The 20,296-nt window shown below is 34.3% G+C and overlaps 1 protein-coding gene across 10 annotated transcripts in view; it reads left to right on the forward strand.

Moving 5' to 3' along the window:
• Dgkb (diacylglycerol kinase beta) overlaps nt 1-20,296 on the forward strand; it is a 620,388-nt gene that overhangs the window by 171,082 nt on the left and 429,010 nt on the right. For all 10 annotated transcript variants that reach the window (XM_004839605.4, XM_021254159.2, XM_004839601.4 and 7 more), the window contains 4 exons: nt 347-466; nt 8,656-8,773; nt 11,069-11,157; nt 11,237-11,353. In XM_004839605.4, coding sequence (XP_004839662.2) covers nt 347-466; nt 8,656-8,773; nt 11,069-11,157; nt 11,237-11,353 — 444 coding nt within the window. The remainder of the gene's footprint in view (nt 1-346; nt 467-8,655; nt 8,774-11,068; nt 11,158-11,236; nt 11,354-20,296) is intronic.

Below are 20,296 nucleotides of genomic sequence, written 5' to 3' on the forward strand. Positions count from 1 at the left end.
TTTGTTCAGGCATTTTCTGGCATATATATGAACCTAAAAAAAAGAAAAACTCTAGAAAGTAATTAAAGACCACTTTCACCCTTGCTGTTCATTGGAAAAATATTAAAAATTTAAGCACTTATTTCTCGGAGTTGATTGGTGTTGATAGTCAAGTTGTAGAAATTATAACAGTCACTATTCTCTCAGTAATAGGATTAATGCTGTATTAAGTAACCAAATTATGTATGCCAACTCTCCACTTAGCTACTGGTCACAACTTGTGTAATTCAATGTAATGTCTAGTTACATTGCAAGAAATTTATTTTATTGATTCTTTGCAAGTTTCCTCTCATATCCTCTTCTCCAGATCCTTCATGAAATGATGGAAGAAATTGACTATGATCATGATGGAACGGTGTCTTTGGAGGAGTGGATTCAAGGAGGAATGACAACAATCCCACTTCTTGTACTTTTGGGCTTAGAAAATGTAAGCATTTACACAATGAGGTTCTCTATTACACCTTTTGATTACAAATTGATCTGGCCATTTTCTATCACTAAGCATGTAGTAATTGCCTGGAACTTCTAAAACATATACCAAGGTGATGTTTAACAGTAACTACTTGTGTGGTAATAATTGCCACAAACATATTGATTCATTTTAAAGTAATATCTGAAGTTTGTATATATATTTCCTCTCTTGTTTTTTCTATTTAAAGTGCAATCTACTTTTGGAAAATTATTGACCTACTCATATATCATCTAAGGCAAGAAACTCACTAATATTATTGTATCATATGGTTCTTGTGATCCCATTCCATATATCTCTTCCATCAATGTCATCTAGTTTATTGATACCCAATAATTGAAAGAAGTAATTTTATGTCTGAGTGTTTGAAAGGATATATTTTCTATAATTCTTTTATATAAATTTTATATAAATTTATTTTATAAAAATTATTTCTTTTCTTTCTTAAATATATAATTTTCTTTTATGTAATTCTTTTATAAAAAATCTTTTATAGAAAATTTCTCTTATGTAAAAATGTATTGTATTTTTAACCTAATGCCAATTGCATTGGTAACTAAATAGTGATTTGGGGGGATAAAACAGATGAAGCTAAGATCATAATGTGAAATAATAATGACTTTGAAAGCAAGTCTTGCTAACCCATCCCTGAAGTAAATTTCAGTAATTAATTTAAAAACCTGATGACATCAACAGTCAGTGCTAAATTTTGTACTTAGTATCACTTGCTGAATAAGAATTAACTCTAATATGTACATAGTAACACATTTACTTACAGTCAAAGAATATTAGGGGTGAAAGGCTCCATAAAATTTACAATATTTAAGGTTCTGAGAGGCAAGAATATAGTGTTCATCACTTTATTGTGTACCTGAACATTTCTGATGATTCCTGTTACCAAGAAAACAAATTTTGCAGATTGAAGATGATACCACAATTATTCAATGCACGGACTTTAAAAAGTCAGCTCTTACAAGCCATCTTACAGTCTGCATTTGTAAAATACGTGAGCATGTGTACAAATATGAGCCTATGGATTTAGGAACATACAAGTGGGCTTAGGGTTCAGGAACACATTTGAATATAATAATCAATTAGTGGGCTTCAGAATATTATTTCTTTTGTATGTGGAAATTAATAGGGTTCAGCGTTTATTTCTTTTATATCTGGAGCTTCAAATATTTTACTATTACTTTTGCCTTGCTTTTTATAAGACCCAAGAGATTTTAGTCATGGCTAGAGAAAAGAAATTTTTAAAAAAATGCTAGTAGGCACTACATATTAAAATAGATAATGAATGTAGAACTTCTTGGTCATAAATACATATTTTTGTACTTTGATAATTAAACAGTATTTCTTCATATGCTATATTTGTACACTACATATAATAAAGCATCTTTTTAAAATAACTTATTCTATATTTCTATATTCTAAATATTTAATTGTTTAGTATACCTTATGATGAAAGTACCATGTAATTCAGATGACTAAGAGAAAACAAAAGAAAAATTAACAAAATAGCACCATTTTGAATTTAGTGTATTCTTTGTGCTGAAAATAGGGAAATGACTCCATTCTTGAAATTTCACTAATGATTCCCAACAAGTTAATTTTATATTTTAAAGCTGCAACTTGTATATTCCCTGTGCTACCAGAAATTATCTTATGAATGAAGGTGCTGTATTGTAAAAATGTGTAGATAAAATCTTTCCTAGTTGAAAGTGAGGCAGACGAAGGTGAAAAGGTGAACTTATTCACCTGTATGTTAAATATCACATGTGTTTTGAAATGGTGTTTTTCCTTGGATATTATTGTTTAGAACGGATGGCTAATACAGTTCACAAAGCTACATAAATGTAACTCGAACTATTTTAAACAAATATAATATGGACCTTATTAGTTTCTACCGTAACGGTACTTTTAATCAAATGAAAATTCTTTTCCTTTAATGTTCACTTGGTTAATTGACTTTAAAATTTACTTATAAATTAATATTTTGTGTTTTTAGTCCAAAAAGATTGAAACGGGGAAAATCTGTTAGGATTTGTAGTATGAGACCTGTGTTCCAGAACTGCGTTCCCTATTGTTCCCACTAGATGGCAGGGCTACATTGCTTAACGTAAGAGGGCAATTTAAGAATAAGCATTTTTTACATGTAAAGAACAATTCGAGGGGAGGGGGAGGAAATTTTTTTTTTTACATCTCTTAAAACGTAAGGCGACTATGTTTAAAATTTGCTCTTAATAAAATAGTAAACCCTGTAATCACGTGTAATGATCATAAAACAGAGCATGTATTTGCTAGAAGAAACAGCTTTTTAAATCTAAGGCATGGCACATATTTCAAGTAGCAAGAGTGACACTAAGACAGTTGAGTGATGACAGCCTTTTTTTGGTAATTGAGATTTATTTACTTTCAGTAGACAGCTAATGTGTTATGTTATTACCTATGATTTGATCCAGAGTACCATACCTCCCACTTCCCATCTTACTTTTTGATTATTGAATGGAATTCTAGAAGCTTGAGCTTGAAGTTGGCCATTAGTTGTGAATCCTGCCTTGCTATGTCATCCTACATATTCTTGTCTGTTATTTCTGAGCCTGAGGAGTAGATTATAATTGAGAGTGAATGCTAAGCACCACAGTGTCTTTGAAAGAACTGTGAGAGTAACCAAATTATACAGTTAGGCGAGTCACCCTGGGAGAGCTGGCCTCAATTCTAAGTTATGGTTTCATTGTAGTTTATTTTTCTTCATCAATAGAACTGTAAATGCCACTTTACTTTAAATGATATGTTTTGCTACCAGAACTCAGAAATGTAGTTCATTTGGACCTGATTCTATGCCAAATAGTAGACAGCAGGAGTCATTTCTTTTCTCTTACAAAGGCTTCTGTAAGCCTCACAAAAATCAAGATAAAGAAATCATACAAGATCTTGATGTCTGTACATGTGAAGGAAAATTGAGAGTTTGGATAGTTTTGAGATTTTGATTACCACTATAAAAAAATGCATACCTGAGACTGTTCAGCCATTCCTCAGCATTCATACCATTGAATAATTTTTAAGTGTCATCAAAGGAAAAACATTTTTCTTTGTTAATAATTATCTGCTTTAGTGATTGGCATCTAAAAGGGACAGATATTAAGCAGTTTAAGCTTTGGGGCATAAGGTCTCTCTCACAACTGCTCAGATCTGCTGCTAGAGCACAAAGCTGTATCAGTTATTGTGCAAATGAACTATCACAGCTCTGTTACAGTAAAATTTTATTTGCCAAAACAGGTTTCTAGAAAGATTTGACCCAATGTCACATATTCCCAATCACTGATCTGTTCTGTCACTAGTTTGTCATATTACAAACAGAAGGAGTTTTAATTCATGTTTATTCATTCAGAAAAAACACACCTAACACCTCTTAGCAGAGCAAAACCACACCAAGATACGGGGACTGATGGAGAGATAGCAGAGAAGCAATGGACTTCATCAAATTGACCTTTACCTAGTTCTGCTGTCAAGTAACTGGGCTATATTGTGCAGAAGAGGTATCCTCCCCAGAAAAGAAAAATAGCTAAAGACCTGACTTTTTTTTTCAATACTCTTCTAGTTCTAATATTCCTTTTTCCAGTTGAACAAAATAATCAATAGTGCTTCACTCCCTGAAACTTATAATCTCAAATCTTCACTAAATTATTCCAGGGAAATTTCTCAATACATACCATCATAAATTAGAAGTACATATTAAACATATGGAATAGATTCAAGCATTGCACACATTAAACTACCCTTGAAGTAAAGGTACCCTAACTTGCTGATTGTGGATTGTAAGTTTACCTCAAACCTGTATTGATTTCAGTGGGATATTTTCCTCTTATACCATGTATACAAAAGAATCTCAGCCGTTAATCATAACATGGATCATAAACTTGGCCTTTGAGATGATTCAGGGCACTTTTTTTTTTTAACTTGACTCAAAAAAGGGCAATGTCTTGTGTTCTTGATGAAATGTATGAGTGATAGACTTTAGAAGATGATGTGTTTTTTAATTAACTAAATTGGAAAAATGGTATTTCACACTCCAATTTTTAAAAATTTAATTGTGTTATGGTTTGTTGTTCTGTTCTCTAAACATTGCTCAATCTAAAATGAAGTTGCAAAACATGAAAGACGTGATAATTTTCGAGATTTCGGTTTAGGTCATTCAAAGAAAGTGACTGTGTGGTCTTTCGTACTGTTGAGTTTACATCTGAACCATAGGAATGGCAGGGGCCCATCCTGAACCCAGAAATCCTGTCTGAATAATACCAATTGTTTGCAAGACAACCCTGAATGTTAGTACTTCTCCCTGTATTGTCTGGTTGCAAGAGAGCTCATTTTTTGTCTCACACCACAGTTTGTTTTATATTAACATGTATTTTTAAATCCTTCAACAAAATAGTAATGACATTTACTGGTCTTTATTATTTAATGAGTTGGAGTAATTTGCAACATTAGCTATGCTGTATGTCCCATGTTAAGACGGTTGAAACAGGGCTGATAGGACTTGGGCCGAGAGATTATAGTCATTTCTCCTTGAAGTCTTTGGGGAAAATATTATTTGTATTAGCTCTAGTTCACTTGAACATTATATATGATCTTAAAAGTATTTAGGAAAAATCTAAAACTTTACAAATTGCTAAGATGGTGAAACGGTTCCAAAAAGTCCCAGTGGGCATTCTTCCTATGGAAACATCCTTTTGGGTTTTCGGGAAATGAACTGAAGAATGTAAAGCTGCTTCTCAGCAAGGACTAGCCCAGGGTTCATTACAGTTTTCCCTTCTCTTGTGAGCCCAGAATTGAGCTGCACCATTGTAAAGCATGGTGTTATGTCTGGCAATGACACACACACAAAAGCGAATTTTGTGAGAAAGTATAGTGAACCTACAAATATCTTTCTGAATTCCTTTGGCTGAAACTTTGGGATATTATGCAACTCAACCCACTCGTGCTAATAATATTTTCTATTTATATAACACCAGTCTGCTGAGGAGCTAAATTAACTTCACAGGTATTGTATAATGAAACCTCACACCTTGGCCTGGGGAAGGAAAGTGGTTACTTCCATTTTATTAGAGAGTAAAATAAGAAGAGAGGTGAAATGGTTTATTCATAATTTTCATCCTAGGCCAGGAACCAAGCTCTTTGGATTCTCTCTTCATTTTTTTTTAATAAAAATGAATTACTTTCTTGGCAATAAATATTTATTTGCAACCGAAGTACTAATAGAAATATGCTGTACTGGCTGATAGAATATAAAAAGAGACAGATTCTCTCTCTTTCCCACTAAGTTTACAATCTCAATAAGACAAACAAGACAAGGCATGAAAATACAGAGAGTTGGAGTATAATTTGCACTGCTGAGAAGTAGTTGGTTCCTGGTATCAATTTCTTCTCTTAAAGAAGTCACATACATATTTCATCCCTTGCATATTTTGGCAATGCATCCGGCTAAGAGCTATAAAGCTATTTAATTTGTGTTTTGGTGAAGCATTGTATGCCTGGGTAATGACTTTGTACATCAGCTGCAGCCTGTAACATGGCTAAGTGTTCTGATTGACAGAACACCCACATTCAGCCGTGCTTATTTTTTGATAAGGAAAATGCCAGATAACTTAGTCCATATGTGCTCTGCAACAGGATGAGGCTGATTCACATGGAATGGACAATCATTTAAAAATAAAATGACAAGGAATATAGAACAGTAATGCAGAGGAAATTAAAATGTTTCTCATTTCTCCCTTTAGTTAAAATATTTTTAAATAGCCTTTCTCTCTACTGTTTATTAGTTTATTTTTTTAAATTAATGGCCTTATATTTAAATTTTTGCCATTAGATATTTAGTATTTTAGTGTAAAAAAATTTGTAAATACAGAATGTTTGCAAAATATAGCAATGTTAAACATATATTCTGTACACATTGCATAGCTGCTATGAATTTTATGACTCGTCCAAACCAGAATGAATTCAGAAATTACTACAAAGCATTTTTTCTTAGGTTTTAGAAGAAAATGGAACCAGCTACATGTTGAAGTTCTCTCCATGAAACCTTCAGCATGGCTGCTTTTGATGAGATTTTGTGAGCCCGTCAGAAAAATAAACATGAGTATTTTTGATATTTGTAAAATGTCTGAAATTCACCCCACTTATAGGTGAATAGTTTTTACAGTATCCTGACTACCAGCACAAGACATGAAATTCCTGGATCAGAGACAATGAGTGAATTATTCAAAGCAAGCAGCAGGAGCTTCATATTGGAGTCACTTTGCCTTTCTCCCTAAGTCTCATGGGAATGGATGACACACGTGACCCAAGTCAGTGCAATGCAGCATTAGAGCTTAGAAACGGGTTCAGAGAAACTAAATCTCTTACAGTGTGCTCAATAGAAACCTGTTGAACCTTTGGACAATTAATAAACCCACCCTCTTCCCTTGGGGGAGACACGTCTCTATTGTCCAAGACTGTATGATTCAAGTACCTTTGAAAGATTGTCTGAAAAAAGTGCCTCTGCTAACAAAACACACTAGCAGAAACTCAAGAGACCCATGGAGTATTATCTCCCAGGAGGCATTTTCATTAATGTTTCATATTATGATGCAAACTTGACATTTCTGATTCTAATGTAAGAATTAGTTATTATAGATTTTCTTTGCTATTTCAAATCTAGTGGCTTATCTCTTGACTGAGAATAAAAAAATATGGTTGGGGCATTATTATTAATATTTTATGATCAAGATAAACAAGATGATCTCAGCATATTTATATTATTCTATTACTACATAATTAGTATCAGTTCCCCAGAACATAGTAGGTGCTCAAAAATTAGTCAGTGAATGTATTCTAAGAAATATGACGTTTTGTTAAAAACAACTATATATATATGTATGTATATATATATATATGTGCTATAGTGATGTCAATAGTGACATCTGAAGTTAATGTAGGTTTCAGATAAATTAGTGAAGAGAGTAAAAAGAGTGTATTTTAATGGAGAAAATGATATTAACTGAAGTAACTTCATTCAGTATTTCCACCTTCTTTTAAGGAGTTCAAGGTTCATTAGCATCATATTATTTCAAGTTTTTCTTTCTTTCTTTCTTTCTTTCTTTCTTTCTTTCTTTCTTTTTTTTTTTTTTGGTACCAGGGACAGAACTCGAGACCTTGTGCTTGAGAGGCAGGCAGCAGCACCACTGAGCTAAATCCCTGGCCCAATTTCATGTTATTTTTATCTTGAACAATGCTTCTGTCATTAAACAAATTAGAGAAGTAGCTATAATATTTTATAATGATAGCATCATAAATAATAATTATTATATTTTAGTTAATATAAACTCAAGGTTTAATTTGTGGGAAATAACAATAGTGATTTTTTCCAAATGTATTAATAAAGTTTTAATATTTTACCATCTTTCCATAAGAGTAAAATCATCCCTATTTTACAAAAGATGAATAAACAAAATGATAATGTAGCTAAGCCCTTATTTTGTCTACTAAAATTTCTTATATGAGACAGAGAATATGTTATACTAAATTGCAACACATTAGGAACCCATAGTTGAAGTCCCAGAATATCAACATATCTTACTTATGTTGCTTTTCCCATCAGATCCTATCCATTCCTCAGCTGTCCTACATGAATAACTACCATCGCAACTTTTCCATAATTTGCTACCAACTAAGGGTTGACATAGTCTTTGCAAATGTTCATCTCTCAGGCTCTCCCAGTGAAGAGTATTTTCTGTATCTTTCTCATTTATTTATTTGTGGAATTATTCTAAGGATAAAGTATGGAAAAGCAATGCAGGCACATCCTTGTTCTTAGGGAGTGCTCTGTTTGGCAAGTTATAATGATGGTTTGGGTGTACTGTTGAACTGTTGACATTAGACAAGAATTTGTGGGTTACTGTAGCATCAGATATTTGTTAGCAGTCTCTCATTCCACAAGAGCACATGTGTTTTTCTAAAGACTCAGTGGCGGTGGCGAACTTGGAGAAAGTCAGAGATGAAATAACAGATTGTCTTCAAATGCTGCAGTCCAGCTCTAAATTTTATTGGCACCTCCATATCCTACTGTTTATTTCATTAAGTGAAATCTGTTTCTTTTTCGCCCCGTGCAGAATGTGAAGGATGATGGACAGCATGTGTGGCGACTCAAGCACTTTAACAAACCTGCCTACTGCAATCTCTGCCTGAACATGCTGATTGGCGTGGGAAAACAGGGCCTGTCCTGCTCTTGTGAGTATGTTCGCTCTGCCTGGTGTCTTCATTAGGCTCACTTGGACAAAGGCTGCTGCATGGGCTGATCCTGCTTATAGATAGAGAGCTGGGAAATAATCTGACCCTGCCTATTCCTATGATTGTTGGTTTTGGTTTATTTTTCTGACTATTTAGTTCACCTGAGTTTTACATTTCTTTAATTTGGGAAAGTCATCCTTGGATAAAGAACGAAGGACATTTTCTAGTTTTTTAGTTCTCTTCTTTTTACTATTGTTAAATTTATTTATGATTCCCATTTCTTCTGGAATTATTTTGAAAATGTCCTCTAATTTTGCACATGCATAACTTTTTCATGGCTATTCTCTTTCTCTAAGTTATCAACTTTATTCATATGGTCTGAGTCAGTTCCTTTAGGCCTTAGTAAAAAGTCACAACAATTGATTTAAAATAGAATTGCTTTGAAATTAAGAAATTTCATAACTGAAATACATTATTCTCATGCTATCATAAAGAAAATACATGGTTATGGATATTGGAATCCAAAGCATCGCTGGTTCAAGTGTTGTGCTCATCTATTTAATTTCATTTTACTGATCTTCTCAAGTTTTATACCATTAATTTACTTCTGCCACTTAGGATTTGCTAAGAGGGTATATGAGATTATTTACAAAATCACCTATGTATTTTTAAATCTATTATAGTTTTACCTGAGAGGATTTTATATTCCCTGACATTCCTGTTAAGTCAGAGTAGATACCATCCTCTCTTCTCTTACAGATGAAATTGTCCCTTAATACAGCAGTTTAATTATCCACACCCATTTCTACTGTGTACAGAGTTACTGAAACTCGAGTTTATCATCTATGTAATATTTTATGCATATAATTAAATCTAATGTTTTAAATCACGCTTCCATACAAGATTTTCATCAATGCTACATGCTTCTTTAATACTATGTTTGTGAATTTATCTTCAGATACATTATTTGACAGAAAAAGTATGTCTCAGTATTATATATCCACATAACTTCTTAAGTGTTTTGGGATTTTAATAAAGTTGTATGAAATTTACCACTTAACTCATTGTAAGACAGTTTCTGAGGACCATTAGTTACACCAGAACATTCTCCGTGCACAGAGGAAATGCTTTGTTTTGAAATTTCCATGATTTTAAAGAAAATAATATTTTATGGTAGATCTTATTGATAGAAGCATATGGAAAACTCTCAAATACGGTGAGTTGTGCTTACTGAGAATTTTGCTCACGATTTCTTTTATACTTACTAATGTAATAAAGACAATATTTGTAAGTTATTGCTCATAGAGAGTAGAGAAATTATGCTTTCTTCCTTAGTTTTGGAAATAAAAATCACAGATATGAATATTTTGGAAGAGTTTTGCTACATAAATATTATGTGAATTTAATATTTTTCATTCAGTTTTTAGGAAGTGATTAGTTTTGTTTCCATTTTTATTGTATGGACTACCTGTTCTTTTTAATATTCTACAAATTCATGCATTTAGAACTCATTTAGAATGAGGATTTTGTTAAAATAATGCATGTGTATTACTCTGATTTTATTCAGATTCAATCCCAATGTGAATATACCAAAATTATATATGTTAGATTTATAACATATTATGCATATACACACATACATATATTTGCTCATATATGTTTATATATACATGTTTGCACATAAACAAAATGTTTTGCTCATTCATACCATATGATGCCTAGTGAAGATTATTTTGGAGGGTAAACGATCCTATGATGTCAAGGGAAGCATGAAGTTTTACTAAAACCCTGCCATGTATGATGAAATCTTTCCTCTAGAAATAGAATAATCAGCCATTTAAGGTTTAGATAAATCAATAGACAAAATACTATAAACCCATAGGCTTTTACTCCCATGCTCAGCAGCTGCTGTCATGCCTATACTTTGTAAAATATAGATCTCTTCCCTCTAGCAATGACACCAAGCCATTTGGCAGTCATCAATTTGTCTTTAATATTTTTGTCATCTGGAAATTATTGTGAAAAATTTGACTGAGGATTGATTTAATTAAGCATTTCCTGCTATGCCATGATAGAGGAGTCTTGGTTTTTCACATGCATAATATTTCCTGTACTAATTGGCCTTTTGTACTCCATGGTAAAAACAGTCGACTTGGACTTTTCCTTGATGTGGCTGATTGGATTGATTAAGGAGCAGTGGATATGAAATGAGGCTCTCTTAATGTCATTCTTTCCCTATAAAATTGCAATCAGGACCAGGATTAGCTCTGTATTTGTGTACCTGTTTTCTTTCAGTCTGCAAGTACACAGTCCATGAGCGTTGTGTGGCTAGAGCGCCTCCCTCTTGCATCAAGACCTATGTGAAGTCCAAAAAGAACACTGAAGTAAGTTTTGTGACTTTGCTTGCTGTGGGTGGCAATTATGGATGCTTCTTCTTACCTACATGCTGTTTTTCTGTTCTAGGTCATGCACCATTACTGGGTTGAAGGCAACTGCCCAACCAAGTGTGACAAGTGCCACAAAACAGTAAAATGTTACCAGGGCCTGACAGGACTGCATTGTGTCTGGTGTCAGATCACAGTGAGTAATCATGGAAAGCAAATCCTAGCTTCCAGTCACAGAGAAGGCTGCCATCCAATCCTCTCTGATAGCTGAATCTGGAAGTGCTGCTTTAACTTTGGAATAAATTAACATAAAACCATGGAAGCTTCTTTTTACCTCAGGTTTCCAATGGGATCAGGTCCAGGTCAGATTTGTCTTCAAAGAATCCAGAATTTTAGAACTGATGACAAGCTTACAGTTCATGGTATCATATGGTTTTCAAACTGTGTTCCATGGAACTGTAGAGGTTCTCAGGAAAGCAAATGGAGACCGAGGTTAGAGGTAGGCAATAAAAATAGATACTGGCTGGGTAGAGCTCGACTTTGCCTGTACTTAACAACTTTATTTTAGAAGTGTTTTCCTTTTTTATAGATGGTAAATTTATTTTAATCCAGGTTCTATGGATAAACAAGTGGTAGCAAAAATGAATGAGGTGTCCCAAAAATTTAAATATATAGTAAAATTAAGAATAAATTAGGGCCGGGGATTTAGCTCAGTGGTTTTGCTGCCTGCTGCCCAAGCGCAAGGACCCGAGTTTGATCCCCGGTACCAAAAAAACCAAAAAAATAAAGTTAAGCAAATTGTCCTTGGCGACATGATGAGGTAAAAAAGGAAGAGGTCCATATTTTAGGTCTTGCTGCTCCTAAGAATTCATTTTACCCTGTTTCCCAACATGTTGTAGGCTTTCTCATTCATTTGAATCTTAAATAGGAGGAAAAGAGATTTAGATGCAAATACTAATCATTAGTAGTACTGACAATTAAGAAACATTGGTCTTTCTTGAGAAACTTTAGGACTCTACCTGGTTTCGATGATTGCTGAAACCAGCTTCAAATATTTTTTTTGGAATAAAACTGATATATGGAACCTCTAATGTTTTATTTTTAATTTCTGGAAATTAATTAGAATTTATATTTTCTAGAGTACCTGTTTTTCTTAATAGAGTATAAAAACACTTATGAGACTGGAATTTTTCTATTTTTTCCCCATCATAGTGATTCAATACTCCTTTTCTAGGACTAATTCTCTTCCTTTGGCAGAGTAAAACAGTAGGGGTCACTGAGTCAGTTAAGGAAATAAATTTCTCTGCAGTGTCCAAATCCCTATCCCCAACCCACTGATTAAACAATATTCTTATAAACACACACACACACACACACACACACACACACACACACAGCATAATGAGAAAAACAATCTATGACTTACATTTCAAAAATATAATTAAGTACATTTTTAAAAAAATGAACATACTTTCTTCAATCATTTTCAGCTATTACCCAGTTACATTGCATTTACATTTTGAAAACTTCTCAATTATGAAAAACACTTTTTTTTTAATGTTGGTTATTATAATAAAATGCCTAATGATTTAAATCGAACACATGAATTACTTGTATTGAGTTCTCACTTTTAAGAAGATGATAGTTTTATTTTTTAAAAAAATCATGTACATTAAAATTAATTTTTTTGCTACATATCTACAAACATAGAGTTTTGTTTCAGATCGTGTAGGAGACTGTTCCTCTTGTTTTTATTGTAGAATTGATTATATCTTAATGTTAAAATAAACTGAAATTAGAGAATATCAGAATAAATTTTATCATTGTATTTCAAATAATGTTCCTTTTAAAAATAAATTTTAAATGATGCCTTAATTTTATAATATCTTTTTTTAATTTCTTAAGTAAAAGCAATATTTTAAATGTATGAGAAGCTTGAACACTAAAAATTGGATTGCTGCCACACTAAATACAGAAACTTTTGAAGATTTTGGATTGTTTTATCGGAGTTTTCTCCTGCACTCCCTATTTAATCTCCCTGAGTGCATCTTCCACCCTGCCCCTTCTGTAGGATCTTTCTTCCCCCAGGTTATCATTGTTAGTGGTCTCCTATTGGTACTTTGCATTTTAAAATGTTTTCTTGTTTATATGCCAATTTGTTTTCCTTATTCTCTTTTTTGTTTGTTTTAATGCTTTCTTCGATTTGTGGCTTCATAATCTTTATCTAGCCCTGTCCTTCATGAATTACACTTTTATCTTTAGTCAGTGCTTGCCTTCCCCTTGCAAGGGATGATGCCTTTCATTTTACGATAAAATGAAGGTGTTACCAATAAACTGTTTTTAAAATGTAAGGATTTCATGTCCTAAATCAGTTCTGTCAATATGTTCCTAACACTTTATTCTTACAGTAAAGATAAATAAATACAAGAAGATGATTCTCTTCATCCTTATAGCAGAGCACAACATAAATTGTCAACATCTTTAGATCCAAGCTCTAAATCAATTAATCCCTGAATTTTATTCAGGAAAATAAGACCCATCTGGGCGGTTTGAGGGAATTTATTTAGAGTTAGGAAAAAAATCAAAACAGCTCCCTTCCTATTAAACTCTTGCAAGTTCTGAGTCTTCTGGCCTATCGCAGCTGGAACTCATATGAGTTCCAGGGTTCCCGTAGTCTCAAAGTTTCCTTTCTTTTTTTTTTTTCTTTTTGATATGGGAGATCAACTCAGGACTTCATGCTTGCCAGGAAGGTGCTATGCTGCTGAGCTAAATCCCTGGCCCTCAGGTATTTTCTTAAGCAAGACTTGCACAATTAAAAGGAAGTTAGCATATACGAAAGAATATATAGCCTTCTCAAAAGTAAATTCAGACTTCAGACTTTGGATACTTTTAGAATTTTAATTTTAAAAAGTTGTTGGAACATTTTCATTAATTTAATGATTTTCTTGCCTAGTTAACACAATATATTTATTTCAGAACCCTTATGTATTTAATAGTAATCATAATTTTTGGTTGGGCCATTGTTTGAAAATTTTAGTATAAAGCTGATCTGCACTTGAGTACCTACTACTTCTGATTACTTCTAAACAACTAAATCTACTTGCTTCGTCCTTATAATTTCCATAAAGTGTCATGATGTAAAAAGAGTTCTCACAGTTATTAAGAGAGCGATGGGCAGGGACATTATTGAGATGGAGCTTAAAAAGGCCTCTTACATAGGTTCCCAGGGCACTCCTCATAGAGGGAACCAGAAAGAATGAAGGATGATTTAATTTTGAGGTATTTCCAAAAGCCCTGACTTCCTTTTTATTAATGATTTTTGAAAATCACTTAATAGTATAAGTCAGGTCAACCAGATTTCTAAAATGATCTCTGTCAGTTACTAATTTTGTCATTTTGGGTCACATATATAATTAGTATTGACCAATCTTTGACTTTATAAAAAGGAGTTAATGATCACTTTGTGATAGGGATGTTATCAAGATTAAAGAGGTAAAAAAAAATCCATGTAGAAGGGTTTATGAAAGAACTCCGTATCTAGTACATGCTCAGTAAGTCACACAGTGAGTGAGGCGAAATATCACACAGGTGCTGTTAAAACCAACCCTGGCATCCAGAGGGCACTTGCTGAATATGTCTCATGCCCTCTGTCTGTCACCTCTGGAGGGACCTGTAAGGGCCCAGTCTGCCTTAGAACAGCACCTGCACATCCTGAAAGCACTCAGAAGGCTGTGGATCCTATGGCCCAGTCGCGCTGATTGACTGTTCAGGAAGAGCAGCTCTGACTGCTCTCATTCATCCAGTCAGATGTGATGGATCAGGCCTCTAGTCATTGGAAAACGAGTTAGGACTAAATTCCCTCTACTCCTGTATTTTACCTCTCGCTCACTTTTACCACCTATCACTGAGCCTTGATATTTCTTCCTTTAAATATCTGTCTCAATTCTTGAGTTTTTGTCTCCACATTCACAACCCTAGCACAAGCTCTTAGCACCTCTTGACTAGATTCGAGTCAGAATCTCTTGGCTTATCTCCCTGACAGAAGGTACTTTTTCTCTATTGCAGCCTCCATACCACCTCCAGGAAGATCTTCCAAAAATACTAATTTGTTATCATATGCTTACTTTAGCAACCTATAATGATTCTGCTAACCTCAATACCTCCAAACTCAATTTGGTTTTCAGTTCCTCAAAACTCAGACCCAAACCTAAGCCCTAGATCGAACTACTTACTCCACATACACTCACTCTGTGGTAGCTGTGTGTGTCAGCTGGCAATTCCTTGGTAAGACTGTTTTTTTGGCCCTTACTTTACTCACCCCACTCCCCCAGTGCACTCTTTATATTCTTACTATAAATCAGGGACCCAATTCCATATCTTCTTTGAAATTTTCTTTGACACTAGTATTTTCTTTTCCTAAATACTTTTTTCTACTTTTACTTCACACCAAAAGGAGAGACTGAATTGTTCTCCAGGAGTTTTAAGTCTATGTGATAAACTTGTCTACACTGGTAGACTACAAACTGTTCCAAATGCATGTCGGTGTCACATGGTTTTTTTCCTAATCAATAGAAATTATTGATGGAGCATTGGATTTAGAGAAAGTCCTCAATAAATATCCTTTAGTGACTCAAATACTATTCTTCTTACAACTAAATATTTAATTCCAAACATACCATATAAATTTTGTTTTCAGATATCATTCTTCAATACTCCAATCTATATCTGATAGCTAAGGTGATATTAAAATATATTAAGAAAATTTTAAAGATAAAAATCTGTTTTCACATTTATTTGCCAGTCTTTATGGTGTTGTAGATACATAGCTGAGCTCTTAGAGTGAACTCTTACTTTCTTTTGTAAAAGTAACCATTTTAAAAATAAAAACAGAAACAGCCTAAATAAAAAGGGTGGGAAATCATGTTCTATCCCTTGGCCAACTCATTTTCTGTGTTTCATCTTTGAGCCAGGCAAAATACACACAATGATTCTCTCTTCCCTTTCTTGCTACTTTCTGCCAGTTTTAAGATGCCAGTGCTTATACCTGTGCACTTCTGCTGACAGCACTTCCCCATGACCTTCTGTTTAGAGCATGTTGTGAATTGATCCTGGGCTACATAATGATTCCTGGTCAGGCAGGATTCACTGGGATAGTTTAGTAAGTTTTATTTGGGCTTTACAAAAGAATGTCTACTTTATAAGTATTAATTATTAACATTTTGTATCATATAAAGATACTTGTTTTATTAAAATATGAAAGTTCTAGCAATAATGTTTAAAAATCCACAAACCTATAGAAAGTTTTACTTTTACAAAATAACAGTATTAAGGTAGCATCCTGTACCTATGTATGCAAAACATTAGAGCCAAAGGAAAGTAGCAACTAACAAATATATTTCTCCAAATCAGATGACTGAGTATTTCATGATAAGAATGATTTCTTTCTCTTCATTAATATCTAAATTTTCATGAAAAATTACCTATTTTTTCTCTTTTTAACTCTTTAGGTTCTCCTATTTTCTTCTGTTCTATACATTACTCTTTTCTCAAGTCTTCTCCATGAACACACACACACACACACACACACACACACACACACACTTCTTTTTCTTCCAAATTCAAGACAGATTTTTCCAATAAACATTGATCTGGCTCTAAATTAGGTGTTACTGTCATATACTTTGAAATTATTTCCAAGTGTTTATTCATTTGCAGTGAAAGCTGTTTCATATTATAGGACTGATAGGGCTAAATTTCTTAACAAGAATTGCTATTTCTGGACATATAAAAATAATGATCTGAATATTTCTGTCTTATCTTTAAAATCGAAAGAAAGTTGTGAACATTTTTTAAATTTAAAAAACGGGTAGCAATTCCTTTTCTGTGGTCCATTCTGCTTATTTTACTCACGAAGCAGGATTCATCAATGTCCTGCTTTATTTCTATTCTTGACGGGGACTTTTGTGTTTAGTCCTTTACTGACTTAGAGTCTGGGTTAACAGGCAGATAAGCATCAATCTTTATCATCTCTTCCACACTGGGAAGGACTCAGCTGTGTTTCTTTCTTCTGTTCTCACCTGTGAAATTACATTTGAACAAGCCATCTTGGTATGTTTTCTGTTGCTGGAACACAATACTGCAGCCTAGATAATTTACAAAGAAAACAAATTCATTTCTTTTAATATGGAGGCTGAAAAGCCCAAGGTCCAGAGGACACATCAGGAGAAGGCCTTCTTGCTGTGTCACAGTGTGGCAGAAGGTACTGCTCAGCAAGCCAGAGGAGTTGTCCAGGCTTGTGTTTCCCTTTCTCTATTAAAAAGCCCCTAATTTCACCATGGATTCTCACCATCAGGATCTCATCTAACCCTAAATTCTTCCCGTAGGCCCTGCCTCCAAAAACTATTAACGTATGAATTTCTACCACATGAAGTTTTGAAGAACACATTCAACTCATAGCACCATCTGCTATTGTTGATGATATTCTCTTCTGTTCCTCTTTTGACTTTTTAACAAATAATAATGGACACATAGAAAAGCATCTATATTTAAAAAATAAAGCTTAGTGATTTTGTCCAAATGAACATACCATGTAAACAGTATTTGGTCAGAAAACAATATTTCCATCAGCCTTTAAAATTATTTTGTTTTTGAATTCGACTATATGTTTTCTCTTTTGTTAATATTTATTCTTTAAATACACTTTTTATTTTAGAGAACTTTTAGGTTGACAGCAAAAATGATACTTTTATGTTTGAACAGTAACCCTACAATATACAGCTTTTCTCATTGGTTTTTTTCATTACCAGGGATTGAACTTGAGGCCTTCACACTGAGCTGTCTCCCTAGCTCTCTTTTTATCACTTTTTACTTTTGCGAAGTCACTAAGTTTTCCAGCCTAGGCTTGAATGTGCAACCCTACTGCCTCAGTCTTCCAGAATGCTGGGATTACCTCTTTGGCTTTCTTATATATTTTGTCAAGTATGTCTGAACAATTTGGCATATAAATTAAACCTGCCATACAGTCTTAGTTCACAGTTTATAAAATGATCAGTACATCTAACAAGATGCCCTCAATTCTGAGTTTCCCATGACAAGCAATTTTGTGAAGTTGGTGGCTATTGGTATATATATATACCGCTGCCAGATTCCATTCCTAACAAAAGCACGAGGCTGTCCTGCATAGTACAGGACTTAGTACAGACTTGTTAGGAAAATACATTTGCACTGTGTTTTACTGATGACAGTATGGGTTCTGACATTACCGACCCTGCTTTGTGTTGGCACTTCTGTACCACTGTGTCCACCCGGAACTCAGGGACATGGGCCACTGAGGGGGTCACACTGAAGAAGTCTGTATGGGCTTCCTTCATCCCTACAGAGGCCAGTATTTCCTGGGACCAACTGCCAGCTTCTACCCTCTGAGACTCTCAAACCCCAATGTGCTGACCTTCACTCACACTCTGGTCACCTCCTCAACGGCATGATTCTGAGTCCTTAGTTCTTCTTTCTGATCCTCAATGCCAAAGTCTTCAAGTTAACTCGGTATCCCTGTTGGAAACTCGGGGATGGAGGCATTGATTTACGCTGAGGCTTGCAGACTGTAGCGGTGAGCGGCCTCCGTGATGCTCTGAGATTCCCTCCCCTGAGCTTCACCAGCGCAGCTCAGTGTGCTGTCAAGAATGAAAATTCGACCCTTTGCCATTCCACACGCAGACATTGTTACCTTGGATTGTGCTGTTTGTTGAGGGGACTCAGAATCTGAGTTTTCATTTTTAGAGGCTTTGAGTGGAAGTCAAAGAGCTCAAGCTTCCTCTCTGTGACAACCATGGCATAGGAGAGCTTTAAGTCCCAGATGCTGCCTTTGGTTGTGGTTCTCTGTTCATGATGCTTTGGGTATTAATCTCCCAGGGCTGCTATTCCAAAATGCCACAAAGTAAGTGGTTTTAAGCAATAGAAATGTATTCTCTCATAGTTCTAGAGGATACAATTCTAAAACAAAACTGTCAGGAAGACAGTACTGCCTCTGAAGGACTAGGGAGGACTTCTTTGCCTCTGCCTGGTTTCAGCTAGTTGCCAGAAATCATTGGCTTTCCCTGGCTTTTAGCCATGTCACTCAAATCTGTACTACAGCAGTCATGTGCCCTTGTTGCCTCAGTGTCTGTAACTTTCTGTTCAGATTTCTCTCTTCTTTTACAGATATTAGTCAGTCATTGGATTAGGTCTAGGCCTAATCAAGCATAATTGCATCTTAGCTTGAATACATCTACAAAGAGTATTTCCAAAAAAAATTCACTTTCATAGGTACCAGGAGTCAGGACTTGGACACATCTTTTGGGGGTACATGGATTCACTCCACAGAACTGAATAAACTATTACCTGTGAACCCAAATATCTATATCTGGGGCCATGAATTATTTATGACAATTAGTAAGTCCAATACACTAATGATATATTTAAGCTATCTTAAAGGAAATCATACATTTTCATTCACACATTCAGAGTGTAAGTTTATTTTGTTCTATTGTGCATGAGGATTCAAATGCTTCTGTATCTTCAACAATTCTTTTCTCTTGACTAGGACCAGTAGAGCGTAATAAAAAGACTCAAAATATATTTTTTACAGAGAAGTTTAAATACCGTTGTAAAGCAGAGGTGTTAATTATGGATAAACGTGCAAAGATACTTTTGTTTCATGCAATGCATCTGAATGTGCACTAATTATGGTACAAATGGCCTCAACTCTGAGGCTGGGACTTATTGAGACAAATGAATTCTAGGACCAAGGAAATACCCCTTCAGTGACATTCATTGTCAATAATAAATCAGCACTCACAAGTCTCTTAAGATTATCTGCTAATTAACTCCTTCCAAAGGTGATTTAATATAGCCAAGTCTTAAATGGAGTAGCCCTCAGTGCAAAACTACAAAAAGCTGTGTCTCTTTAGTGTTTTGAACATGACATGCTATCCAATTAAAATGCATAATTTTTCTAAAGTAGAGTATTTGATGTTCAGTTGATGTTGGGTGAAGAAGGGAGAATTTCCTAGATTATTTTAAGGAAGCATAATTTTACTAACTGTGTTATCCCATAAAAACTAACATCTTTAATTAAAAAAAAACAGTACAGTGGACCCTCAAG

Source organism: Heterocephalus glaber, unplaced genomic scaffold (assembly GCF_053883595.1).
Source record: "Heterocephalus glaber isolate CG9 unplaced genomic scaffold, H.glaber_assembly_v1.0 deba00000676, whole genome shotgun sequence".
NCBI lineage: Eukaryota > Metazoa > Chordata > Mammalia > Rodentia > Bathyergidae > Heterocephalus > Heterocephalus glaber.